Genomic DNA, 27,518 nt, shown 5'->3' with positions numbered 1-27,518 from the left:
AGCAGAAAATAGACTTTATTTTTTTTATCTAATGAACTTGCCATGCAGGATGGAAAAGAAAGGGCTATCACTGCTTATTATAACCATTCTATTCTGTGTCAGACACTGTAGATAATTTTATGTGCATGTCTCATTTAATCCTCAACCATTACCATCATTCCCTTTTGACAAAGTGAGGTTTTAGTGGTTAGGCAATTCACTCAAGGTCACTTAGCTACCAGGTGGTGAGCCCAGGAACCATCTAGGTGTTTCTCTTTTCAAAGTCCTTCCTTTACATATCAGGTGACGCTGCCTGATGTTGACTTAGACCGTGATGCTGAGTGCTGCTTTGGTCACTTTTCATGGGCTACCTCGCTTCAGCTTCTAAGAAAACTCAGAGGTGGATATTATTTCTCCCAAGTGTATAAAGATACAGAAAAAGAAGTTTAGAGAAGTTACTAGTCACTTGGTTTAGAAGCCAGGGTTTTAATTCCAGTCCATCTGGATCCAATTATCTGCATGCTTCCCATCATTCCACTCTACATTCATGCAAATTTTCCAGATGAGTTGGCAGGCAGCAACTCAGGTCTGGGTGTTGGAAGCCTGGAGTTGTAAGTCTGAGAATCACGTCTGAAAACTAGCAAACCCTCTACAAAGAAAGTTTTGAAAACTTGGATCCTAACTTGGAGCTGAGGACGTTTTATGAAAACCCTGAAATAGTATGCGAAGTAATGTCAAGGTATATATTTTTGGGGGTGGGGGGTGGGGGAAGGCCTATAGTTTAGCAGAATCTCCAAAGGATCGTGGGACCAAAACTGTTAAGGAAAAGAGAGCCAAAGTGGGAACACTTAAGATCTACCCCCTCAGCAAATTTCAAGTATATAATATAGTATTGGTGCACATTAGATCCCCAAATCTTACTCATCTTCTGCCTGTAAGCTTATGTCATTTGACCAGTAGCTCCCCAGTTCCCCAAGCCCCTGGGAACTAACCACCACTCTACTGGCTGTTTCTATGAGTTTGACTTTTTAAAAAATTCCCCATATAAGTGAGATCATACGATATTTGTCTTTCTCTGCCTGGAATATTTCCACCTAGCATAAAGTCCTCTGGGTTCATCCATGTTGTCACAAATGACAAGATTTCCTTTGTTCTTGTGGCTGAATTTTATATATATCCTACAGCTTCTCTATTCAGTCCCCATTTATGGACACTTACGTTGTTTCCACATCTTGGCTATTGTGAATAATGCTACGATGAACTTGGGAGAGCAGATATCCATTTGAGATACTGATTTGGTTTCCTTCAGATACATACCCAGAAGAAGGATTGCTGGATCATATGATAGTTCTGTCTTAATTTTTTTGATGTTTTATTTATTTTTGAGAGACAGAGTGCAAGTGGGGGAGGAGAAAGACAGAGGGGGACAGAGGATCCAAAGCAGGCTCTACACTGACAGCAGCAAGCCCAAAGCAGGGCTCAAACTCATGAACCATGAGATCATAATCTGAGCCAAAGTCAACCAACTTAGCCACCCAGGTGCCCCTCTATCTTAATGTTTTGAGGAACCTCCACACTCTTTTCCAAAGTGGCCACACCAATGTACCCTTCTACAAAAAGTGTACAAGGATTCCCTTTACTCCATATTATCACCAACAGTTACTATATATTGTCTTTTTGGTAAAAGCCATCTAAAAGGCGTGAGGTGATATCTCATTGTGATTTTTATTTGTGTTTCCCTGATATTGAACACCTTTTCATGTACCTGTTGGACATTTGTATCTCTTCTTTAGGGAAATGTCTATTCAGTTTCTTTGCCCATTTTAATCAGATTATTTGTATTTTTGCTATTGAGTGGTGTAAGTTCCTTACATATTTTGGATATATCCTCCATCAAGTATATGGTTTGCAGATATTTTCCCCCATTCCATAGGTTGGCTTTTCCTTTGGTTGATTGTTTCCTTTTGCTATAGTCTTGCCTGTTGATTTTTGCTTTTGTTTCCTGTGCTTTTGGTGTCATTTATTTAAAAAAAAAAAACATTGCTAAAACCAATATCAAGGAGCTTTCTCCTGTGGTTTCTTCTAGGAGTTTTATGGATTCAGATCTTATATTTATGTTTTAAGTGCATTTTTAGTTATTTTTTGTGAGTGGTGTAAGATAGGAGTCTGCGTTCATTCTTTTGCATGTGAATATTCAGTTCCCACAACACCATTTATTGAAGAGACCATCGTTTCTCCATTGTGTGTTCTAGGCACCCTTGTAAAAGATCAGTTCACTGTCTGTGCATGGATTCATTTCTGGCTCTTTATTCTATTCCACTGATCTCTATGTCTGTTTTTATGCTGGTACCATACTGTTTTGATTACTAGAGCTTTGTAATGTAGTTGAAGTCAGGAAATGTGATGCCTCCAGCTTTGTTCTTTCTCAGGATTGCTTTGTTTTTTTGCGTGGGGGGGGGTCTTTTGTGGTTGCATACAAACTTTAGGATTGTGTCCTTTATTTCTGTGAAAAATGCCACTGGAATTTTGATAGTGATTGCATTGAATCTGTAGCTCACTTTAAGTAGAATGAACAATTTCACAATATTAATTATTACGATTGGCGAGCACAGGATATCTTTCCATGTATTTGTGTCTTCTCCAATTTCCTTCATCAGTGCTTTATAGTTTTTGGTATATAGATCTTCCACCTTTTTGGTTAAATTTATTCCTAGGTGTTTTACTTGTTTTGGATGCTATTGTAAATGGGATTGTTTTAATTATTTCTTTTTCAGATAGTTCATTGTTAGTGTATAGAAATGCAACTAATTTTTGTGTATTTATTTCATATCCTGCAACTTTACTGACTCATTTATTAGTTCCAACAGTGTGTGTGTGTGTGTGTGTGTGTGTGTGTGTGTGTGTGTGTGTGGTTTTTTAGGAATTTCTATATATAAGATCATATGCATGATTTTTTTCCTGATTTTATTGAATTATCTTTCTGTAGCTCATTGAGCTTCCTTAAGACATCTATTTTTAATTCTTTATCAGGTAGATCATAGATCTACATTTCTTTGGGGTCACTTACTAGACAATTATTGTGTACCTTTGGTTGTGTCATGTTTTGTTGATTTTTAATGTTCCCTGAAATCATGCATTGATGCTTTTCACATCTGAAGAAGCAGTTACCTCCTCCAATCTTTAAAGACTGGCTTTGGGAGAAAAATCTCTCTTTTAACCCTCCCAGGGATTCTTAGGCTCTTCAACAGATTCTTAGACCTTTCCAATAAATACACCTGCTTCACACTTCTTGTTTCCTACAGTGGGTGGAGGGGACATTCTTAAGATTGTTTGCCTTCTCTTGATTCTGAAAAGCCAGGCCAGGGGCTGACAGCCTTCATTTTATTTTCCTTAGAGCAGTGCCCTGAAATGCCCAAGTTTGTGTGCTTTCTCTCAGTTCCTCAGAGTTGGACTGGTTTTCTACACTTGCCCACTAGCCCTCTGCAAGTGCCCACACTTGCTGCCCTTGGAGGCATACACGCACAGGGAGCCAGCCATGGCTTGGTTGGTGTTCCTGGGTGAGGCACACATAGCACTGGGAGTACCTGCTGGAGACTTGGGAGGGTCAACAGGTGAGAGGCATTCCCAGCGGTGTGTGGGCTGGCTTCCTGATGGAATCTGTGGAATCATTAGCAGGATCTGTGTCCCTTCAATGCATTCCAAGCCCTCCCTGCTCTGCTCCCAGCCTCTCCCTTCCCTCAGTCATGAAGCTCACCTCTCAGGGTGAGAAAAAGGTGGGTCTCTTTGTCAGCATCCTGTACAGCTGGGGGTGCTCAGACATTCACTCACACACTCTTACTTTCCCCCATGGGAAAAATCAAGGGCTGAGGGTATTTCCTTGGCACTGAGCTGTGCTGCCTTGAGGGATGTGTGATGTTGCTGAAGTGAAGCTGTCCTTCTTACCCCCTTCAAAGTGCCAAACCTCAGGTTGATTTTGCTCCAGTTGTGTGCTGGAACTTCCCCGTTGGACCCCGAACTCGTACACACATACTCTCGTTGATGGGTAATCGTCAGACTTGGTGTTCTTTGTGGGGGATAGAAAACCATTCTGACATCACCCAGAAAATGGTCATTAAAGGGATACAGGATTATGAACTGAGCACATATGATCATGTAATCTGTCCAGGTGTGTAAGTCTTCTCTTATGACTTTCAATAGTTTTAAAGTTTCAAGCTTTCTTTTCTACCTTATGCTTTTAAGAACATGAATTTACTTCTACGTACTGTTTTAGCTGCATCTCCTTTGATGAGGTAGGTTTTTTTAGTATAGTTGATACACAGTGTTATGTTAGTGTCAGGTACACAACATAGGGATTCAACTTCTCTAGACATTATGTTATTCTCACCACAGGTGTAGCCACCATCTGTCACCATACAATGCTGTTGCATCATTGACTGTATTCCCTATGCTATGCCTTTTATTCCTGTGATTTAATTCATTCCATAACTGGAAGCTAGTATCTCCCGCTCCCATTCACCCATTTTGCTGATTCCCCCCACCCTTCCCTCTGGCAACCATCAGTTTGTTCTCTGTGTTTAGAGTTCTGATTTTGCTTTTTGTTTCTTCATTTGTCTTTTTTTTAATTTTTAAAAATTACATTTATTTATTTTTGAGAGAGAGAGAGACAGAGTGTGAGAGGGGCAGAGAGAGCTAGAAGGAGACACAGAATCCAAAGCAGGCTCCAAGGGTCTGAGCTGTCAGCACAGAGCCGGACATGGGGTTTGAACCCACGAACTGTGAGATCATGACCTGAGCCAAAGTCGGACACTCAACTGACTGAACCACCCAGGCGCCCCTGTTCATTTGTTTTTTTTAAGATTTCACACATGAGTGAAATCATATGGCATTTGTCTTTGTTTGACTTATTTCACTTAGCATGATACACCCTAGGTCCGCCCATATTGTTGCAAATGGCAAGATCTCATCCTTTTAAAAGGCTGTGTAATATTCCATTGTGTGTATCTATATTTATGTGGATGTAGATAGTTAGGTTTTTAAAAAAACTATAAATATCACTGGTTTCAATGGTGATGTCTTCTTTGGTGCATACATTATTTTAAAATGTGCTTTTGGGGGGCGCCTGGGTGGCGCAGTCGGTTAAGCGTCCGACTTCAGCTCAGGTCACGATCTCGCAGTCGGTGAGTTCCAGTCCTGCGTCAGGCTCTGGGCTGATGGCTCAGAGCCTGGAGCCTGTTTCCGAGTCTGTGTCTCCCTCTCTCTCTGCCCCTCCCCTGTTCATGCTCTGTCTCTCTCTGTCTCAAAAATAAATAAACGTTAAAAAAATTTTTTTTAATAAAAAAAATAAAAAAATAAAATAAAATGTGCTTTAATATTTCCAAACATGTAGGAAGAATTTGATTATCTTTTATTAGTGATTTCTAACTTTATTACATTATGATAATTGAACAGGCTCTGTTTGATATGTATTCTCTGCTATTAAGATTTGCTTTATGGCCTAGTTTTTACAGATATATGTCCTTGAAATGTGGATTCTCTAATAATTTAATGTAGTGCTCAAATCAAGCTGGTTAATTGCATTGTTCAAATTTTCTATACCCTTACCAAAATTTTACCCCCCTAGTCTATCAATTACTAAAAAAGATATGACAAAATATCTTAATATGATATGATTTATCATTTTTTCCTTACATTTCTGTTAGCTTTTTTCTTTATATATTGTAAGTCTATGCTATTAAGTGTATATTAGGAGTTATTTGGGTTTTTTTTTCCTTTTCTGGTGAATTGTTCCTTTTATTATTATATAATGACTTTCTTTATCGCTTTTAATGTCTTTGCCTTAAGTACATCTTATCAGTAAACTACTCATCTTCATTTGGGTTAGTATTTTTTCATATACTTGTATTATTCCTTTATAGCCAACCTTTCTGTGTCATTACAGTTTAGGTATATCTCTTGTACACATGAGATAATAGAATTTTGTTCCTTTGTCCAATTTGAGATTTTCTGTTTTTAAAGATTAGTTAAAGCCATTTAAACATTTGTGCATTGACTGATGAATGGATAAAGAAGATATATATACACAGTGGCATACATATACAATGGAATATTACTCGGTGATCAAAAAGAATGAAATCTTGCCATTTACAACAATGTGGCTGGAACTTGAATGTATTATGCTAAGTGAAATAAGTCAGTCAGAGAAAGACAAATATCATATGATGTATGTGAGTTTTAAAAAAACCAGATGAACATAGGGGAAGGGAATGAAAAATAAACAAAGATAAAAACAGAGGGAGGCAAACCATAGGAGCTTCTTGAATATAGAGAATGAACTGAGGGTTGCTGAAGGGGAGTTTGAGGGGGATGGGCTAAGTGGGTGATGGGCATTAAGGAGGGTACCTGTTGGGATGAGCACTGGCTGTTATACATAAGTGATGAATCACTAGGTTTTACTCCTGAAACCAACACTATACTGTACGTTAACTGACTTGAATTTTTTTTTTAAAAGCACTCAGGATTTTATACACACACACACACACACACACACACACACACACACACACACAGTCATTTAACACTTGTAATTACTTATGTATTTTGTGATTTTTTTTTTACTTCTTTATATTTCCTTTCCTGACTTAAAGTAGTTTGATCAAAATCTCTTCAATTCTGTTGTGTCCCTACTATAACTTACAAATTATAAATTCTGTATCCATTATTTTAGTGGTTACACCGAAACTTAAATCATGTAGAAAGTCCAAAATACTCAATATTTCTCTTTTCCTGCAACTCAATACAAGAACCTTTCAACTGTTATTTTAATTCCTCCTCTTGAGTATATATAATCGTTACCTAATATCTTACTCCATCTTTTTCATACATTTTCTTCTTCCTTTTTTCTTCTCTTCCTCCTCCTCCTCCTCCTTCCTCTTATTATGATTTTAAATATTTTTAAGTTTATTTATTTATTTTTGAGAGAGAGAGACAGAGCACAAGCAGGAGAGGGGCAGAGAGAGAGAGACACACACACACACAGAATCTGAAACAGGCTCCAGGTTCTGAGCTGTCAGCACAGAGCCTGACACGGGGCTCGAACCCACAAACCAGGAGATCATGACCTGAGCTGAGGTTGGACGCTTAACTGACTGAGCCACCCAGGCATCCCTTATTATTATCTTAAAATTCAACATTTTATTTTTTCTGCATATAAACAAATTGCTTGGCTGTTCATTGCTTCCTGGATATTGCTTATTTTTAATTCAATTTGTTTTATCCTGAAGTAAATCCCTTAGTAGTTTTTTCAGTAAGTTTTCATGTATGGTATACTCTTAATCTTTCTCTGAAATGGGAATATCCTTGGGAGGGTCCTACTACCAAACCTTGACATATGAGTTGCCGTAAACTCTTCATCAACAGTTCAAGATGTAACATGTTATACGTAGTCTGGATGGGAAATTGGTTGTAATCTCACGTGATCTTCCAGAATCATTTCTGTAGTATGCATGTAACTTCCCCTTTCAACACCTCCAGAGAAATGATACCCATGGAACCAAGGAACCGAACCAGCGCATTAGAATTCATCCTCCTGGGGCTTTCAGAAACTCCAGAGCAGGAGACCCTCCTCTTCGCTCTGTTCCTCTGCATGTATGTGGTCACAGTACTGGGGAACCTGCTCATCATCCTGGCCATCAGCTCAGACTCCCACCTCCACACCCCCATGTACTTCTTCTTAGCTAACCTGTCTTTGGTTGATTTCTGCCTGGCCACCAACACAGTCCCCAAGATGCTGGTGAACATCCAAATCAGGAGCAAGTCAATCTCCTATGCCTGCTGCCTGACCCAGATGTACTTTTTCCATTTCTTTGGCATCATGGACAGTGTCCTGATTGCCGTGATGGCTTATGACAGGTTTGTGGCTATATGTCACCCCTTACACTATACCGCCATCATGAGCCCACGCCTCTGTGGCCTGCTGGCAGGTGGCCCATGGGTGTTTTCCTGCTTCATCTCCCTCACTCATATCCTCCTGATGGCTCGTCTGGTTTTCTGTGGGAACAATGAGCTACCTCACTACTTCTGTGACCTCACTCCCCTTCTCAGGCTTTCTTGCACTGACACGTCTGTGAACAAGATCTTTGTGCTCATTGTGGCTGGGCTGGTGATAGCCACACCTTTTATCTGCATCCTGGCCTCCTATGCTCACATCATTGTGGCCATCATGAAAGTCCCTTCTGCAGGGGGCAGGAAGAAAGCCTTTTCCACCTGCAGCTCCCACCTCTCTGTGGTTGCTCTCTTCTATGGGACCACCATCGGGGTCTATCTGTGTCCCTCCTCTGTCCGCACAGCTGTGAAGGAGAAAGCCTCTGCTGTGATGTACACTACAGTCACCCCCATGCTGAACCCCTTTATCTATAGCTTGAGGAACAGAGATCTGAAGGGGGCCCTGAGGAAGCTTGTCAACAGAAAGATCATTTCATCTTCCTGACCACAAGGACACCTGGAAACTTCCAGGAAGTAGGATCTCAACATCTAGGGTCTTGGGCACAAGTATGGAATTGCACAGTTTGGGAGAACAGCCACTTTGGATTTTGAATTGCAGAACTTTAAAAGGAAATCTCAAGATGGCCCTATTACTATGTTCTCAATTACTGGGACCAGTAAGAGTCCTTTTGGATATGTCTGATGTTGCCTTCCCAGGAAGATCAGTCTAGCCCTACCAGATTGGATTTGTCCTGATCAAGTTAGCTCTCCACAGATATTTAAGTATGTATTCTGGACTTGATGTAGGTGCTGGCCATGGAGTGGTGGAGTTTATAGTTGCATGTGGGAGAATATACTGGGCACTAACTATAATAGAATGAAATACGCACATGAGGGCAAGGATAGGACAGAGTAGGAACACCCAACAGAGTCTGGAAGGGGGAATCAGGGAAGGTTTCCTAGGAGAGATGATTCTGCACCTCAAAGGATAAGATGATGTTTTTCAGGAAAATATGAGGAGAAAGAGTATCAGAAAAAGGAAAAAAAAAACCAGTATGTGAAAAGATCAGAGAGCAAGAGAAAGAGGGAGAAAGATACATTTTTGAAGTGAAAAACCACTTACGGTGAATGACTTGGGTCATGCCAGATCGAGGACTTTGGGACCAACTCAAGAGTTTTGCTTTTTTCAGAGAACCAGGCAGTTAATTGACTTCCAGGGACCAAAGTCAGGGAGCATGTGAATGAATCATGCCCCCCCTGCCCTTCACTCCTATTCTGTCTTCTGGAGGAAAAAGATGGCATGAGCTAGATAAAAGTTGTACAAGTCACAAGGGAAAAAATTCAGACCATGCATTAAGGAGATGAGGAATGGTATAAGTCTTTCAAAGAGAAAAATGCCAATCAATTGAATCATGAATGTCTAAGCCAGAAGGAAGCTAAGGCATATCTCCATCACCATATATATGCCTGCGGAATGCATATGAGTGGTAACACTGCTTACAACAGAAGTGAGAGCTAGGTTTCTAGTTTTCCTTGTATCTCGTTATCATGTTCCTTTGCACTATCTCATTTCCCCATTCTATAGCCCCTATGAAAGCAATATGTCTCATTTACGTCTATTGTGAAGTAGTTCTAGTCTTTATACAGAGATTACAACAAAAATGGAACGAGCAGTGACTTTGGGCTCTATTTCTGGGCTGACTGAGCAGTGAATGGGGCCAACATTTTTCAAGTGGTGCTAAAGAGCTGACGTTATCTTAAGCGGAATGACTTTGAATAATCACACATCTAGTTTGCTTATGTTACTTTCCTTCCAAGAGAATTACATTAGACTTTCTCTGTTGAACAAACAGACCACCAGACCTGGCCCTGTTGTAGGCTGGAAAGATGATGCTTTCTGAAAGGGAATACTGTGGTGAAGAAAACTCAGAACTTACGGATATTGGAGTTTGCATTGGGCAACCCATCATTCTGGTCAGGGATTTTCTGGAATAACCAAAAACTAGGTGATGGCTGAACCACAGCTCTCTCTCCTTGTAGATCCCCTCCCTCCTCCTGCCATATGCATGCAAGTGGTTACAGTGATGGTTGGGAGAACGGATGCAAAGGGGAATCCCTGGTGCCAATAAAAACGTCTTAAGGTTCTGTCAGCCAAACTACCTCTGTCTTGTTTTATGTTAAAAAGTTAAGGCCTCACCTCCAGGAGAGATTTATCCTGGTAGTCCTGACAATATCAACTTCCAACATTTCCTGGCATCAACATGTGTTTAATTAATTCATTCAACAAATATTTACCAAGTGGCCTTTGTACCAGCTGTTATTCTAAGCACAGGCAATAGAGCAGTAAGCAAGACAGAAAAAAAAAAAGCCATTTCCTATGACTGCAAGGTTTAGTACAAAGGAGATTTTTAAGGAGTGGAACTGTTCTGTATCCTGATATCAGAGCAATGGCTTTGAAGGTATGAAAAACTTTAAATAGTGTTCTATTTCCCCAGACCCCACAAATCTATACATGGGATGAAATTCCAAGAACCGTGCACCGGAAAAAAAGTTAATTTTACGAAATGATTTTTTAAATAAAATTAAACACTAGAAAACAAAGCAACCATTCCCATTTCAGCAGAGAAAACAATAAACAAAGAAATAATCAATGTGCCAGATAATTACCAATGGTGAGAAGGACTTCAGAGGTATAATGGAGGGTATGTGACAGAGACAGATGAGGGGGGTATTTTAATATGGGCATTTCTGAGGGCATTCTGTCTCTGTGAAGATGACTTCTGAGCTTAGACCTGAATCAGGCCAAGAAGAATGTATTCCTATGAAGAAGGTGGGAATAGTGTGTCAGAAGAGGGGAACTGGACACACAAAGTCAGGAACAAGTTGGCATTTAGTTTTAAGGAGATGTTTATGTTTTAAAAATGTATCTAGATTTGTCTAAACAAATTAGATTTTCAGGAACAAAATCCTACAAGCATCATATAACTTGGCTTCAAACAACCAACAGTTATTATCCTGTGATTTCTGTGGGTCAGGAAATTGGGAGTGGCTTAGCTCAGTGACTTGGCTCAGGGTCTCTGATAGGGCAGTAGCCACAATGTCAGTGGGGACTGTGGTTCTGTCCTGTCTTGACTGGATCAGGGGATCTGGTTCCACCGTCACTCTGAGCGGATCTCCATTCCTCACTGATCAAAGACAGCAGTTCCTGGACATTTGGATCTCTCCATAGTGGAGTGAGAGAGAGAGAGAAACAGAGAGGGAGAGACTGAAAGGGAGACAGAAAGAGACTGAGAGGGAGAGAGAGACAGGCAGAGAGACAGAGAAGGAGAGAGGGAGGAGGGAAGGGGAGAGGGAAGGAGGGAGAGACAGAGAAAGAGTGGAAGAGAGAGGGAAGGAGCAGCAGGGAGAAGCAATAGGGAAGGAGAGAGGGAGGGGTGGAGGGAGCAAGGATGAGGGAGGATGAGTAAGAAGGAGTACAATACGAACAAGATGGAAGTCACAGTCTCTATAACCTAATGCAGAATGACTTCTTCTCATTTTTGCTGTATTGCATGTGTTGGAAGTAAGTTGCACGTCCAGCCCACGTTTGAGGAGAGGGTATTACACAGGCGTGAATGCCATGGGGCAGGAGTCTTTGGGACCCTAGCCATCTTAGAGGCTGCCTGACCCACCAACGTCCTCCCAGCTGCTGCCTTTCCAGGCGATCTGCCCACAGTCCAGTTCGTGGGATGTTGATGAACTTCTCAAAGGTGGGTGTTGCCCCCGTCTGGACACTGAAATCATGCAGTTCCAATGTAAGACACACGGGGGCAGCAGAGACACCCAGCTGGGATGCCTCATCCTCCCAGCTGGGCAAGAACTGAATTTTACAGGGAGCCTCTCTGTACCAGGCACAGACCTCCTGCTAATCCTGGTTCCTGACCCCACCTCAGCCCCATCACCACAGGGAAGCTACAAACCCGCGGCTTCCTGAAGGCATCCCAAGAGTGCATTAGGAGAGTGGCCTTAGTTGTTTCAAATTCCCCATCCATCCCACCCCCAGGACTCACTGAATCTTTGCTCTCTTTTCCCACCCCACCCAGGAGTGAGGCTGTCTGGGGCCCAAAAGGGAGGGGGAAGGTCCACAGGCCTTTGTTCTTTCTGAGGCAGGGAGAGAAAGACAGAGGTGGTGGGGGGGGGGGGAGAGAGAAAGGTACCGCAACTGTGATCAAAAATAAAACAAGAAACACAGCATGTGTGTATGGAGTCCCAAGCTCAAAGGCAGACTTGGGACAGGTGGGATGTAGGTCTACTTCACCTGAGGGGCAGGATCAAGGCGGGATTAGAGAAGAAGGCCAAGGGGTAGGCAGAGAGACAATATTGACAGAACAGTTGGAAGTTTAGGACGCTCAACATTCCATTCGCAGATATCCCTTGGGTGCCTATGATGTCCCTAGCAAGTCTCAGGCCTGGGGATACAATGGATTAATTGGTGGCCTGCCAATCTCTGCCCTTCAGGAGCTAGCATTCTAGTGTCAGAGTCCATGAATAGAATTAATAAGCACATCAAGGAAGATGGGAGATCACATTTATTTGAAGAACAGAATATGGGTAAAGGTGGAGGGGTATATTATAGTTTTCTTTTTAACAGCTTTATTGAGATATAATTCATATATCATACATTTACCCATTTCAATGGTGAAAATGAAAAAAACAAAGTATGTAATTCAGTGGTTTTCAAGGTTCACAATCAATTTTAAAACATTAAAAAAAAATTTTTTTTTTAAAAGGTGGGTGGGGGGCGCCTGGGTGGCTTGGTCAGTTAAGCGTCTGACTCCAGCTCAGGTCATGATCTCGCGGTTCGTGATTTCCAGCTCCGCATCAGGCTCTGTGCTGACAGCTCAGCTCACTTTCCATCTTCTGTCCCCCCCCCCACCCCCGCTCTCTCTCTCAAAGATATATAAACATTAAACATTTTTTTAACATTTTCATCACCCCAAAAGAACCATCATACTTAATCGCAGTCCTCATACCCCATTTCACCCCTACTCCTTAACCCCCAGCCCTAAACAACCACTAATCTATTTTTCGTCTCAACAGCTTTGCTGATTCTGGACATTTTGCATACCGGAATGTAGAGTGTGTGGTCTATGTGACTGACTCCTGTCACCGAGCGTAGTTTTCAAGGCTCATCAGTGTCGGAGCATAGATCAATACTTCATTCCTTTAGGTGGCCAAGTAATATTCCCTCATATTGGATGTATGGGCAGAGACACCACCTTTTGTTTATGCATTCATCAGTTGTTTCCACTTTTTGGCTGTTATGAATAATGCTGCTACCCGCTTTCGTGTACGAGTTTCACACAGACAGGATTGGAGGGTTTTTCATTATTTTTTCTATTGAGATATAATTGACTTACAACATTATATCAGTTTCAGGTGTACCACACGTTACGATATTTGTAGATATTGCAAAATGATCGCTACAATCAGTCTAGTTAACATCTGTCAGCTCACAGAGTTACAAAACATTTTTTTCTTTAAAAAAACTTTTTTTAATGTTCATTTATTTTTGAGAGAGACAGAGAGTAAGCAGGGGAGGGGCAGAGAGAGAAGGAGACACAGAATCCGAAGCAGGTTCCAGGCTCTGAGCTGTCAGCACAGGGCCCAACGTGGGGCTCGAACTCATGAACCGTGAGATCATGACCTGAGCCGAAGTTGGATGCTTAATCGACTTAGCCACCCGGGTGCCCCACTTTGAGTATATATTTTCCATTTCTTTCTTTCTTCCTTGTCCCGTCCTTCGGTTATTGCGTTCTTGCTGTCGTTGTCTGGTTTCGACTAGTCACCGTACTTCACTTCACTTAAGGCATTCCTTTCTTTCCTTACTTCCTTCGTTGCTTTCTTCTTTCTTTCTTCTCTTCCTTCTTTCTTCTTTCCTTCTTTCTTTCTTCTGAAAGACAGAGCATGAGCAGGGGAGGGGCAGAGAGAGAGGGAGACACAGAATCCGAAGCAGGTTCCAGGCTCTGAGCTGTCAGCACAGGGCCCGACGCGGGGCTCGAACTCACGGACCATGAGATCGTGACCTGAGCCGAAGTCTGATGCTCAAACACTGAGCCACCCAGGTGCCCCCCAAAAAACTTTTTTTAATGTTTATTTATTTTGGGAAGAGAGAGGGAGTGTGAGTGGGGGAGGGACACAGAGAGAGAGGGAGACACAGAATCAGGAGCAGGCCCCAGGTTCTGAGCTGTGAGCACGGAACCTGCTGCAGGACTCAAACTCATGAACCAAAGTATGAGGTCACGACCTGAGCTGAAGTCTGACAGAAGCTAAACCGACTGAACCACCCAGGTGCCCCCACAGGACTCTAGTTTAAACTAAGTAGTTAGGGAAGGCCTCACTGAGAAGGTGGCATTCGATTACTCGTTGCAAAGGTGAAGGGTGGGCCCATTTGGATGGGCACAGGGACAGCCAGCTCAAAAGCCCTGAGGTGACAGCAGGCTGGCCCATTCTAGGAATCACTGCGTATAGAGATTGGTCCATGTTAACACAGTTAAATAATGGGTCAGTGGAGGTTCCACCCTGGGGTCAGAGCCAGCTGGGTGGGGGCGGAGTGAAAGCTGGAAGACCTGTGCTTTAGAAAGTGAATCTGGTACCCCGCCCCCTCCCCGACCCGAGCTCCGAGCTCCCCGCAGGGAGTTGGAAACAGCTCACCACTCCCCCGCCCCCACCCTCTTCAAAGCCTGAGCTGTAAAGGCCTCCTTCCCTATGGAAACCCCCTCCCCAGCAGAATGCCGGTCTCAGGTGTCATTAACACCGGATTTGTTGAACAAGTTGAATGAGATCAGATTTCCCTGGTAAGCCTGACGTCATTGAGGGAGGGATCCCACAGTCTGTCCTGCTGGTTTCTGTCCCCAGTGCCCCACAGACCTAAAGAACAGTCAGTATTCACTGTTGACAGGCTTTCACTTGCTACCTTGGGGTCAGGGAAGGGGCTGAGGCTTCCTCAAAGTCCATGAATAGATTTCAACTATCAGGAGAGGGTTAGAGAACAAACTGAGCGTTGCTGGAGGGGAGGTGGGTGGGGGGATGGGCTAAATGGGTGATGGGCATTAGGAGGGCGCTTGTTGGGACGAGCCCTGGGTGTCCTATGTAAGCGATGAATCACTGTATGTTAACTAACTTGAATTTAAATAAATTTTAAACAAATTTTTAATGTTTATTTATTTTTGAGAGAGCATGAGCAGGGGAGGGGCAGAGAGACAGGGAGACACAGAATCCGAAGCAGGCTCAAGGCTCTGAGCTGTCAGCACAGAGCCTGATGTGAGGCTTGAACGCACGAACCGTGAGATCATGAGCTGAGCTGAAGTCGGACGCTTACCTGACAGCCCCCCAGAGACCCACCCCTTAAATAAATTAATTAAAAAGAAAAAAAAAGAGGTTTTGGCAAACCTAAGGAATGTCCTCCAGGGACAAAAGGTGCAGGAAAGGGAAGAAGCTTTTCCTTTAGAACAGAGTGGGGTTTCCTAGACACAACGTGCATGGTGCTGCTTAGCTGATCAGCAGTAAGGTGTGCAGCCCCCTCCCCAGGCTTTGGGAGGGAAGGACAGTGGGACGGTGGGGGGGGGGGTGCGGAGAGTGTCCCAGACCCTACTGAGAATCAGACAGTGGCAGCCAGGAGCCTCCTCCCTGGAGAAATGCACGTCCGTAGAACTTGTGACATTTCAGTGGTTCAGGGCAGACTCTGGGCTTCAGCTGCCTGAACTAAAATCCCAGAACTGCTCCTTGCTAGCCGGGTCACCTTGGGCAAAGTCCTTACCTCTGTATGCTTTGGTTTTCCTTCTATTAAATGGGGAAATGGTGATAATCTTTTCTGCCTCGCTGGAGTATTAGATGATTAAACACGACAAGGCATGTGGAGGGTTTAGGGCAGCATATGGCGACCAAAAGTACTCCATTATCGTTATTATTACTGATGAACCCCCTCTGTCAGTTTTCTAGGGGTACATGTTGCTGCTTATGTCCTTAAAGATGCACAGGTTTGGGGAGGGCGATTCAGAAAATCTGTGGTTATTCCCTTATTTGGCCTCAGGCTGATTTCCACGGAGACCAGTGGCGAATCTAACAGACGCCTGGAAGCAGGAAGTTAGGGGACACCTTAAGGGCAGCAGGAGGTCGTGGTTTGTGGGCTTTGGGGATGAGGGCGAAGATTCTAGAGCGGACCCCCTTCCTCAAAACCTTGGGAGCCTAAAGTCTCCAGCAAACACCATGTGGTTAATGAATTTTCTCCTCTCGTGGGAATAAAATCCAGCAAGACTAATTGGTAATGTCTGTCTGGGCCTGAGCAAATGAAAAGTGTGGTGTGTGAGACAGGCCTCATTCATTCCTTTACAGAGCACCCATGAGGTCCCGGAGAACGTGCTAGGGATAAACAGGGCCCTGTTGGGAGCAGTGCCCATGGCCTGTGCAGTAGGGGTCCCTCAGCCCAGCCTGAATGCGATGGGGGGGTCACGGGGGAGAGGAGGCAGAGAAGGCTTTCTGGAAAGATTGTCCCCTGAGCTGGGTTAGCCAGCTGAAACGGGGAGGGGCGGGCACACGGAAAGGGCATTTCGGGCGACGGTGCACGCGGAGGCCAGAAATGGCACTGGCTTTGTCTGGGAAGCTGGTAAAAATGCCAATAGAGTCTACAAGACAGGTGACTTAGAAATTTCTAAATATGTTAATTTAGCTTTAAACCTGCAAAGAACATAGGTGCATAGGTGCTTGCTGGTTTTGCTCTCTGCGAAGTGTAAGCCTCAGGAGGACAGGAACGCTGTCTTGCTTCCTCCTGTAACACCAGCAGGGAGAGCTGGACCCAGGCCAGGGGTGCTGGTAAAGGCTTAACAGCTAGTTCTTGGGGCATTGGGGAGGGATCCTGATTTCTAGTTCCCGTGGTTTAAATATTACCGTCCCTGGCTGATTTCGCATGACCATTGTGACACCACTGAATGTGGGGGTGGAAACGGCTATGCAGGAGCATGGAATTCACACCATAAAGGTCCAATATAGACTTAACATCAGGGTCATATAACGGCAACATGTAGTAACAACATACAGTGGCAAAATGTGGGAAGTGATGAGTTTTGAGTATTTATTTATTACTTTTGTTTTTAATAGACTATATTTCATTATAAGTTTATATAATTTATTTTTTTTAATTTTTTTTAACGTTTATTTATTTTTGAGACAGAGAGAGACAGAGCATGAACAGGGGAGGGGCAGAGAGAGAGGGAGACACAGAATCTGAAACAGGCTCCAGGCTCTGAGCCATCAGCCCAGAGCCCGACGCGGGGCTCGAACTCACGGAGTGTGAGATCGTGACCTGAGCTGAAGTCGGACGCTTAACCGACTGCGCCACCCAGGCGCCCCTATATAATTTATTTTTTAATGATGCCTATATTTAAAAACTTCACTCACAGGGACACCTGTGTGGCTCCGTTGGTGAAGCATCTGACTCTTGCTTTCAGCTCAGGTCATGATCTCACCATGGTGGGATCATGCCCAGCGTTGGGCTCTGCAGTGGGCATGGAGCCTGCGTAGGATTCTCTCCCTCTCTCTCTCATTCTGCCTCTCCACCCCCCTCTCAAAAAATCAAAAAATAAGACGCCTGGGTGGCTCAGTTGGTTAAGCATCTGACTTTGGCTCAGGTCATGATCTCACGGTTTGTGAGTTCAAGCCCTGCTTTAGGTGAGCACGGTTTTTCTCTCTCTCCCTCCCTCTTTCTCTCTCTGCCGCTCATGGGACTCTCTCTCTCTCTCTCTCTCTCTCTCTCTCTCTCTCTGCAGCTTGCTCACTTGCGCCTTCTCTCTCTCAAAAATAAAATAATGTAATAATACAAAATTAATTAAAATCTTCACTCACAAAACTGACAATTCGATAATCGCTCTTGTGAGCTGGGATGAGCTGTCTCCAGAACACCAGCTCATAGCAGATGTTTGATAAATATTTGTTGAAAGGATGAATTAATTTACCAAAGTAGTGCATGCTTGCTGAGAAACATCTAGACGATACTGAGGCATGTTTAGGAAGAAGTGAAAGCCTTCCCTTCAGCATGTACTGGGGTGGCCACAACACTTTGTTGTGGATCTTCCTGGATGTTTTCTATTCACAGACATACACATAAAGGTCAGTGGATGATGTTCACTTTGTTTTATTCCAGTGGATTCTTTTTTTTATTTTAATTTTTTTAACACTTATTTATTTTTGAGACAGGGAGAGACAGAGCATGAACGGGGGAGGGTCAGAGAGAGGGAGACACAGAATCTGAAACAGGCTCCAGGCTCTGAGCTGTCAGCCCAGAGCCCAATGTGGGGCTTGAACCCACGGACCATGAGATCATGACCTGAACCGAAGTCGGACGCTTAACCGACTGAGCCACCCAGGTGCCCCTTATTCCAGTGGATTCTTTTTTTTTTTTTTTTTTTTTTTATTTTTGGGACAGAGAGAGACAGAGCATGAACGGGGGAGGGGCAGAGAGAGAGGGAGACACAGAATCGGAAGCAGGCTCCAGGCTCTGAGCCATCAGCCCAGAGCCTGACGCGGGGCTCGAACTCACGGACCGCGAGATCGTGACCTGGCTGAAGTCGGACGCTTAACCGACTGCGCCACCCAGGCGCCCCCCAGTGGATTCTTATCGAACATGTGGGTTTCCTCTCCCCCTTTTAATTCTATTATTATTATTATTTTTTTATTTTTAAGCATTTGTTGTTTCTTTAACAACGCACCCTGGAAATTATTCTGGTTAGCCCACCACGATCTACCTGTCTTCATATTTGCTGCTTCCAGAATCTTCCACCGGGTGGATCAGAGCTCTGCTGACTAGCTGCATGCGGCCTCTGCACCCTTGAAATGCGACTACTAGGCTGCAGAACTGAACTTATTATTTTGTTTAATTTTAACTTAAATTTGAAAACCGAGACTCTCAATTCAGTGATTGGAAAACCTCAAAGTACATTTGGAAACAAGTTGGGTATCGGCATCTGCTTTTTTAGCTTAAATTTCATGAAGCTTAAATACAGATCAAGTAATTTTGATGAAAACTTAGCATGGGAATTGAGGTGTCCTATACATGTAAAATACCACTGGATTTTGAAGAACTGAGTGTGAAAAAAAAGTAAAATATCTCAATAATTTATGTTGATTATAGTTGAAACAGTAATATTTTTCATTGAGTTCAATGAAACTCAAGGACTTAAAGATAAAATTAATTTTATCTGCTTCTTTTTATTTTTCAAGGTATGGCTACCATACCCATGAGTTGCCAATAAAACTCAAGGACTTAAAGATAAAATTAATTTTATCTGTTTATTTTTCAAGGTATGGCTACCGTACCCATGAGATGCCAGTAACACCTTCTCCTCCAGTTGTGACAACCAGAAGTGTCTCCAGGCACTGCCAGGTATCCCCTCCAGACATTGCCAGATGTTTCCAGAAATTACCCAAAATTGCACATGCATGTGCACACACACACACACACACACACACACACACAAACACCATTGAGATCCATTGCTCTAGGCTAAATAGGGCACCTTAGTTCATCAAACTCTTGACTTCTGTGGTAGGAATGATCTTTACTTTGCAGATGGGAAATTGAGGCTCAGAGGGGTTAAGTGACTTGCCCAAAGTCACACAGCAGGATTGGAACCCAGGCCTTCCTGCCCTAGTCCACAGCCCTGAGCATGGCCATGGACACTGCACCCCACTTTGCTGTCACTAGAGCAGCTCTCCAGAGTGAGTGTCATATACCAAGTTCTCTGGGCACCCGGCCTGGCCGTCTGAGGCACCAGCATTCACTGGCCATGTGCCTATGAGCTCTGAGCATCAGTTTCCTTATGTGCAAAATGAGCTCGCACTAAGCCCTGCCTTCCCTTGGTGCGATAAGAATCAAATTATATTCCTAGGAATAAGGGCAGGAAGGGCAGAGTTCAAGGTTTCTCACTTACTCCTGCTTATATTTATTGAAACACACTCACAGAACAGACCTGCTATGTACAGGCCAGTCCTAACTGTTTTACATAGCTTCCCTATGAGGCGCTATCTTTCTCATCCTTATTGGCAGGCTCAGAGAAGTTGAGTAACTCACCCAAGGTCACACAGGTATCAAGGAGCCAAGTCAGGATTTGAACTCTGGCATTACCTCCAGAACCTTCACTCTTAACCACTGGGCTTACCTGGGGGCCGGTGTGTGTGGCAAACATATCAGCATCTGGGGACACAGACCCAAACCTGGAGAATCGGTTCTCTCTTAGCCTGACCCTGGGGTCCCGGTTCTGCTGGACCCAGACCCGGATCCATTTATATCTTGAGGAGCTGAGCAGTGTCAGACCCCCTCCCCTGCCCTCCTCCGCATTTCCCTGGTCACATGGGAGGAGACAAAGGAGCTTAAGGACAATGGGGCATCTCAGTTACTAAAGCCACTTCTGGGCAGGGTTCCTGCATTCCCCAGGTGGGGAGAGGGAACTGGAGGACCCAGGAGCCAAGATCTCTGCTCAGATCTTCTGGGCTCTGGGTCTGGGTCTGGTTTGGCTACAAAACTTACCCATGTTGAGGGATACTGGTTGCCCCGAACCCCAGGGGGCTGCATTTGAAAAAAGGAAACTGGTAGGCAATTTGTAATCCAAAGGAATCAAGTGCCTCCTCTGGGTGGTCCTCCCTGACCAACCCCCTCACCCCCCATGTCAACTCCAATTCCACTGAATATTTCTGTCCATCCCTCCATGTATTTATTCACTCAGCAACCACATTGTATATTGCTAGGTGCTGAGATGAGCAATGTGGCAGAGCCCCGTCCCCCTTAGATCTTGCTCCCATGGGACCACGTCGTGTGTATCTCCCTCTGACTCCATGTTCTGCAGCCACACTGGCCTCAGGCACATTCCCACCACAGGGCCTTTGCACTTCCTGCTCCCAGCAATGCTCTCCCCCAGGCATTTTATGCGTTTGCATCTTTCTCTGTATGTATCATATCCTCAGCTGCCATCCCAGATCACCCTGTCTAAAGTTCCCCTCTGCAGCCCTCCTGCTTCGATGAATCACTGTCTCCTCCCCCCAGGAGGGGGATACCACCAGCCATTGGCCCAACAGAACCCCCATCCTGAACTCCTCCTCCTCCCCTCTGCCCACCTCATCCATCACCCCCCCACCCCCCCACCCCGCCAGGCCCTCTCTGTCTCACCCACCTAGCTCTGTTCCCTGCCCTCTGTCCCCCCCACTGTGATTCAAATGACACTTCCCGGACTTAACTCCAGCAGCCCCTCACTGGATTTCCTTTTCCAAACCTTCCTTCATAAGACCATAAGGGGCTTTTTCTAACCTCACCCTGCTACTGCTCTGTTCAAAAGTCCTCAGCACCTGTCCAGAGCCTTTGGAACAAAATACAAGTCTTCTGCCCGGTGTACTGGCCCTTCCTGATCAGGCTCCAGGTGAGAATTCTGCAGAGCCCAGCTGTCAGGAGACTCTCTGATCCCTGTGCCCATTCTAGCCCTGACCCTCGCTGGCTGGCTTAGCAGCACGAGTTAGTCTGCACGTTTCAGACAGAGCTTCACGGCAGCCCTAGGAGGTGGGTGCCTGCTAGTATCCCCATTTTATTGGTGGGGAGGCTGAGGTTTACAAAAGGTCGAGCTGCCTGAGATAACACAGGCCCTCCACACATTCTATTCTGCTGTGTGACTTTGGCAAGTAACTCAACCTCTCTGTTCTTAAAATGGGGTCTTCAGTTACACAGGTTTGGAAAATGCTAGATTTAATAGGATCGCTCATGAGAGCTGACATTCTTTAGGGCTGGAACCCACAGTGCCTGGGACCCACGATACCTTCAATGGCTCACAAAAATGTTTTCATCTTGTAAAATCAGAAGGGAGGGGCGCCTGGGTGGCTCAGTCAGTTGAGCATCTGACTTCGGCTCAGGTCATGATCTCGCGGTCCGTGAGTTCGAGCCCCGCGTCGGGCTCTGTGCTGACAGCTCGGAGCCTGGAGCCTGCTTCCGATTCTGTGTCTCCCTCTCTCTGCCCTCCCCCGCTCAATCTCTGTCTCTCTCTCTCTGTGTCAAAAATAAATAAACATAAAAAAAATCAGAAAGGAGAAAAAGATACTGCGAATGACATTTACCTTTATACCAAAGCAGTTGAAAGATATAATTAAAAAAAATATTTTGTTATTGGAGGAGGAGGCTGAAAGGCAGAAGTTCCTGTGGCCCCTGAAAGTCATGACATTGGGTATGGGGACTGCACCAGGGAGTCACTGCCTGGGGCAGCCTTTTCTGACCCCTGAGGCGAGCCTGTGACCTCCCCCTGCCTCCCTTGCCCATGGGTCCCTGTCTTCCTGGGAACCACACAGGCTGAACCAAGGACCCAGGGAGCCAATCGGGGCCTGGGAACAGACGAAGGGGCCCTTCCCAGCCCCACCCAGACTCAGAGGGATTAGGCCAGCTGGGCATATGATACCTGCGGGAGCTCAGCCACCTGGCCGCTGGGCCCCAGAGTAGGGGTACTGGTCATGTCAGTGGGCTTGGCTTGGAGGCTGCACCAAGGACAAGGAGTGGCCCCCACGCTTTCCTGATGCCTTGAATGGCTGGCCCATGGCAGGGCCCCCCTGGAGGCCAGCATTGGCTCCTGGTACTGCTGGCACTCAGATCCCTGCTGCCCACAGGTAAGGGCCTCTCCTGATCCTGATCCTCTGGGAAAGAGGGGACATGGGTGCAGAAGGGCCTGGGGCTCGTTCTCAGGCGGCCCTGAGTGTCAGCGGCTCTGGTCTCCCTTTGCTGTCTGGTCTCTGCCCAACCTCTTCCTCTCTCATGTTTCCAAACACCTCACCAAGAGACCACTCTCCCTCCCTTTCTCCCCTTACTCTCCTGCTCTGTACCTGTCATTGTATTCCACCATTACTTATTTACTTGTTTGTCTATCTCCCCCTCTAGCCTGTGAGCCCCATGAGGGCCGTGACACTGTTGTGTTCCCTGATTTGCCCCCAGTGCCTGGAATGTTGCCTGCACACAGTAGGCCCTTCATAAATATTCATCTCATAACCTAGTTTAGTCTGGCTGGAGGTGGGAAGCATGGTGACCGAAGGCTTGGGTTGGGCGTTGAACCCACCTTCACCATTCACTGGCTGTGTTTCCTGAAGCCACTTGACTTAGCCCATCTGGGACTCAGTTTTTCCATCTGTGAAACAGACATGATGGTGAGAACAGCACAGTTTGTAGGGCATGTTAGGAGGACTCAATGGGGTCATGGAGACAATATCTGGCATGGTGAAAGGTCAGTGAGTAGAAGCAGTACTATTGTGAAGGGGAAAGGGCATGCATGGGTGGAGAGGGGGCTTGGGGCTTGAGGCTTGAGGAGAAACAGCCCGTAGGATTTATGATCACACATGGAGCTTAGAGATTTGGTTTATCTGATGACCCCATTCTAATGAGGAGAAAACTGAGGTTTAGAGAGGTCAGAATTTGCCCAGAACCACACAGCAGGAGAGGCGGGGCCAGGTTACCCAGTTACTCAATGGACATTTGCCTGCTGAGTCCCTGCTGTGCACCTTTGCAGGCTCTGAGGACACAGCCAGCCCATGACCCTCACAACAAGGGCAGTCAGAAAGATAAGCGTTTTGGAAGTTGTCAGAGTTTTCTGGGGCCGTCATAGCAAAGTGCCACAGTTTAGGCAGTTGAAACCACAGAAACTTACTGTCTCATAGTTCTGGAGGCCAGAAGCCTGAGATCAAGGTGTTGGCAAAGCTGGTTCCTTCTTAAGGGCCTCAGAGGGAGAAGCTGTTCTAGGGCTTCTAGCTTTGGGTCGTTGGCAGGCAATCTTCGGCATTCTCTGGTTTCTGGAAGTCTCCCTCCAACCTCTGCCTTCAGCTTTTTACTTTTTAAATTTTTTTTAATGTTTATTTATTTTTGGGAGAGAGACAGAGACAGAGATGGAGACAGAGAGACAGAGTGTGAACAGGGGAGGAGCAGAGGTATGCTGGGTGTGGGGTTGGTGGGGAGCCTTCCCCAAGGAGGAGGGGTTTCTGGTGAGCCCTAGAAGAAGGCTTGGCTGAAAGACAGCCTCTTTCACTGGCCCAGCCAGAGGCAGGTGCTAGGGGTCCCAGTCCTGGGGGGCGAGACTTAAGTCAAAGGAGTCTGCCCACCCACCACCCCCAGGACCCACATTTGCAGAGAGAGAGATGAAGTGAGGGAGAGAAGGACCCTCTTTACTCCAGTGGTTCTCAGACTGGAGGGCATGAGAGCCACCAGAGGGCTTTTTATTTTTTTAATGTTTATTTTATTTTTGAGAGAGAGAGAAAGACAGAGTGTGAACGGGGGAGGGACAGAGAGAGGGAGACACAGAATCCGAAGCAGGCTTCAGGCTCTGAGCTGTCAGCACAGAGCCCGATGCAGGGCTCGAACTCATGAACCGTGTGATCGTGACCTGAGCCAAAGTCAGACACTCAAACCTACTGAGCCACCCAGGCGCCCCACCCTAGAGGGCTTATGAAAACACAGTTTCTGGGACAGTAGGTCCAGAGAGGGGTGGCATGGTTTACAAAGAATTAGCCCTCTACTTCACATCCATTCAGATGACTACTCTAAAAATAAATATATACATTATAAAAGAAAAAAGTGTTCCTAAGGAGAATCTGGAGTCCTTGTGCTGATGAGAATGTAAAATAAGGCCACTATGGAAAATGGTATGGTGGTTCCTCAAAATATTAAAACTAGAATTACCATATGATCCTACAGTTCTTTCTTTTTTAAGTTTATTTATTTATTTTGAGAGAGGCAGAGACAGAGACAGCATAATCAGAGAAGGGGTGGGGGGGAGAGAGAGAGAGAGAGAGAGAGAGAGAGAGAGAGAGAATCCCAAGCAGGTTCCACACATCAGCACAGAGCCCAACGTGGGGCTCAAACTCATGAAACTGTGAGATCATGACCTAAGCCGAAATCAAGACTGATGCGTAACTGACTGAGCCACCCAGACACCCCTGATCCTGCAGTTCTGATTCTGCAGACAGTGAAAGTTTTACTTCTTCCTTACCAATTTGGATACCTTTTATTTCTTTTTCTTGTCTGATTGCTGTGGCTTGGACTTCCAGTACTATGTTAAATAAAAGTTATGAGACTGGATGATGTCTTTCAATTTTTTACTGTTGAGTATGTTAGCTGTAGGTTTTTCATATATGGACTTTATTGTGTTGAGATATGTGCCCCCTAAACCTAATTTGTTGAATGTTTTGTCGCAAATGGATATACTTTGTCAAATGCTTTTTCTGCATCTATTGAGATGATCATATGGCTTTTATCTTTTTTCTTGTTAATGTGATGTGTCATGTTGATTGATTTGCAAATATTGAACCACACTTGCATCCCTGAAATAAATCCCACTTGATCATGGTGAATAATTTTTTTCATGTATCATTGGATTCAAGTTGCTAATATTTTGTTGAGGATGTTTGCATCTATGTTCATCAGAGAGATTGGCCTATAGTTGTCTCTTTTTTTGTAATGTCTTTTTCTGGTTGGGTATCAGGGTAATGCTGGCCTTGTAGAATGAATTTGGAAGCTTGCTTTCCTGTTTTATTTTTTTGGAACAGTTTGAGAAAATAGGTATTAACTCTTCTTTAAGTGTTTGGTATAATTCATCTGTGAAGGTATTGGGTCCTGGACTTTTGTTTGTTGTGAGTTTGTTGATTACTGATTCAATTTCATTGTTAGTAATTGGTCGGTGAAAATTTTCTATTTCTTCCTGATTCCATTTTGGAAGGTTATCTGTTTCTAGGAATTTATCCATTTCTTCCAGGCTGTCCAATTTGTTGGCATATAATATTTCATAATATTCTTGGGGTACCTGGATGGCTCAGTCAGTTAAGCATCTGACTTCTGCTTAGGTTGTGGTTAGTGGTTAGTGAGTGGTTAGTGAGGTTGAGCCCCCTGTTGGACTCTGTGCTGACAGCTCAGAGCCTGGATCCTGCCTCAGTTTCTGTGTGTGTGTGCCTCTCTGCCCCTCCCCCTATCATACTCTGTCCCTCTCTCAAAGAATAAATAAACATTAAAAAGGTATATATATTCTCAGGGCACCTGGGTGGCTCAGTTGGTTAAGCGTCTGACTTCAGCTCAGGTCATGATCTCCCGGTCTGTGAGTTCGAGCCCCGCGTCGGGCTCTGTGCCGACAGCTGGGAGCCTGAAACCTGCTTCAGATTCTGTGTCTCCCTCTCTCTCTGCCCCTCCCCTGCTCATGCCCTGTCTCTGTCTCTCTCTCAAAGAATAAACATAAAAAAAAAATTCTCTTACAATCTTTTATATTTCTGTGGTGTCAGTTGTTATTTTTTCCTTTTTCCTTTTTGATTTTGAGTTCTCTTTCTCTCTCTTTTTTTAATTTACAAAAATTTTTTTAATGAGACTGGCTAAAGATTTATCAACTTTGTTGATCTTTTGAAAGAACCAGCTCCTGGTTTCACGGATCCGTCCTATTGTTTTTTTAGTCTCTATTTCATTTATTTATTTTTCCAATCTTTATTATTTCCTTCCTTCTATTGGCTCTGGGTTTTGTTTGTTTTTCTTTTTCTGGTCCCTTTAGGAACTAAATACTACAATACTACAAAGCTATAATATTACAAAGCTGTAGTAATCAAGACAGTATGGTCCTGGCATACAAATAGACACATAGATCAATGGAACAGAACAGAGAGTCCAGAAATAAGCCTATGCTTTTATGGCCAATTAATCTATGAAAAAGGAGGCAAGAATGTATAAAGGGAAAAAGACAATCTCTTCAGCCAATGGTGCTGGGAAAACTGGACAACGATATGCAAATAATGAAACTTTGCTGTGTGTGATGATATGGACAGAGCTAGAGGGTATTATGCTAAGTGAAATAAGTCAGTCAGGGAAAGACAAATACCATATGATTTCACTCATTATGTAGAATTTAAGAAACAACACAAATGAACAAAGAAAGCAAGAGACAAACAAACAACAACAACAATAACAAAACAGACCTGGGGCGCCTGGGTGGCTCAGTGGGTTGGGCATCCGACTTCCGCTCAGGCCATGATCTCACAGTCCATGAGTTCGAGCCCCATGTTGGGCCCTGTGCTGACAGCTCAGAGCCTGGAGCCTGCTTCGGATTCTGTGTGTGTCTCTCTCTGCCCCTCCCCCGCTCATGCTCTGTCTCTCTCAGTCTCAAAAATGAATAAATGTTAAAAAAATTAAAAAAAAAAAAACCAGACCCTTAAATACAGAGACAAAACAGGTGGTTGCCAGAGGAGAGGTGTGGTGGGGGGATGAGTGAAATAGGTGATGGGGATTCAGAGTGCACTTAACTTACTGTGATGATCGCTGCAGAATGTATAGAAGTGTTGAATCACTATATTGTACACCTGAAACTAATATAACACTGTATGTTAATTGCACTTGAATTTTTTTTTTAAAAAAAGGAGGGAAATTCTAACATGTGCTGCAACATGGATGGACCTTGAAGACACTGTGCTCAGGGAGATAAGACAGACAACAGGACAGGTACTATAGGAATGTACTGGGGCACCTGGGTGGCTCAGTTGGTTGAGTG

The 27,518-nt window shown here is 44.5% G+C and overlaps 1 protein-coding gene across 1 annotated transcript; it reads left to right on the top strand.

The window, feature by feature from the left end:
- The first annotated feature begins 7,477 nt into the window (after positions 1 to 7,477).
- On the top strand, positions 7,478 to 8,464 carry LOC115503364 (olfactory receptor 24). Its single transcript, XM_030299524.1, has one exon. The coding sequence runs from the start codon at positions 7,478 to 7,480 to the stop codon at positions 8,462 to 8,464; it is 987 nt and encodes a 328-aa protein (XP_030155384.1).
- Positions 8,465 to 27,518: the final 19,054 nt, after the last annotated feature.

Source organism: Lynx canadensis, chromosome A2 (assembly GCF_007474595.2).
Source record: "Lynx canadensis isolate LIC74 chromosome A2, mLynCan4.pri.v2, whole genome shotgun sequence".
Lineage (NCBI taxonomy): Eukaryota > Metazoa > Chordata > Mammalia > Carnivora > Felidae > Lynx > Lynx canadensis.
Note: the sequence above shows the minus strand (reverse complement) of the source record. Positions and strands in the feature narration are given on the sequence as shown.

Bases quoted from the DNA above. Each gene is read 5' to 3' on its own strand.
- LOC115503364 (XM_030299524.1), top strand. From the start codon at position 7,478: ATGCATGTAACTTCCCCTTTCAACACCTCCAGAGAAATGATACCCATG.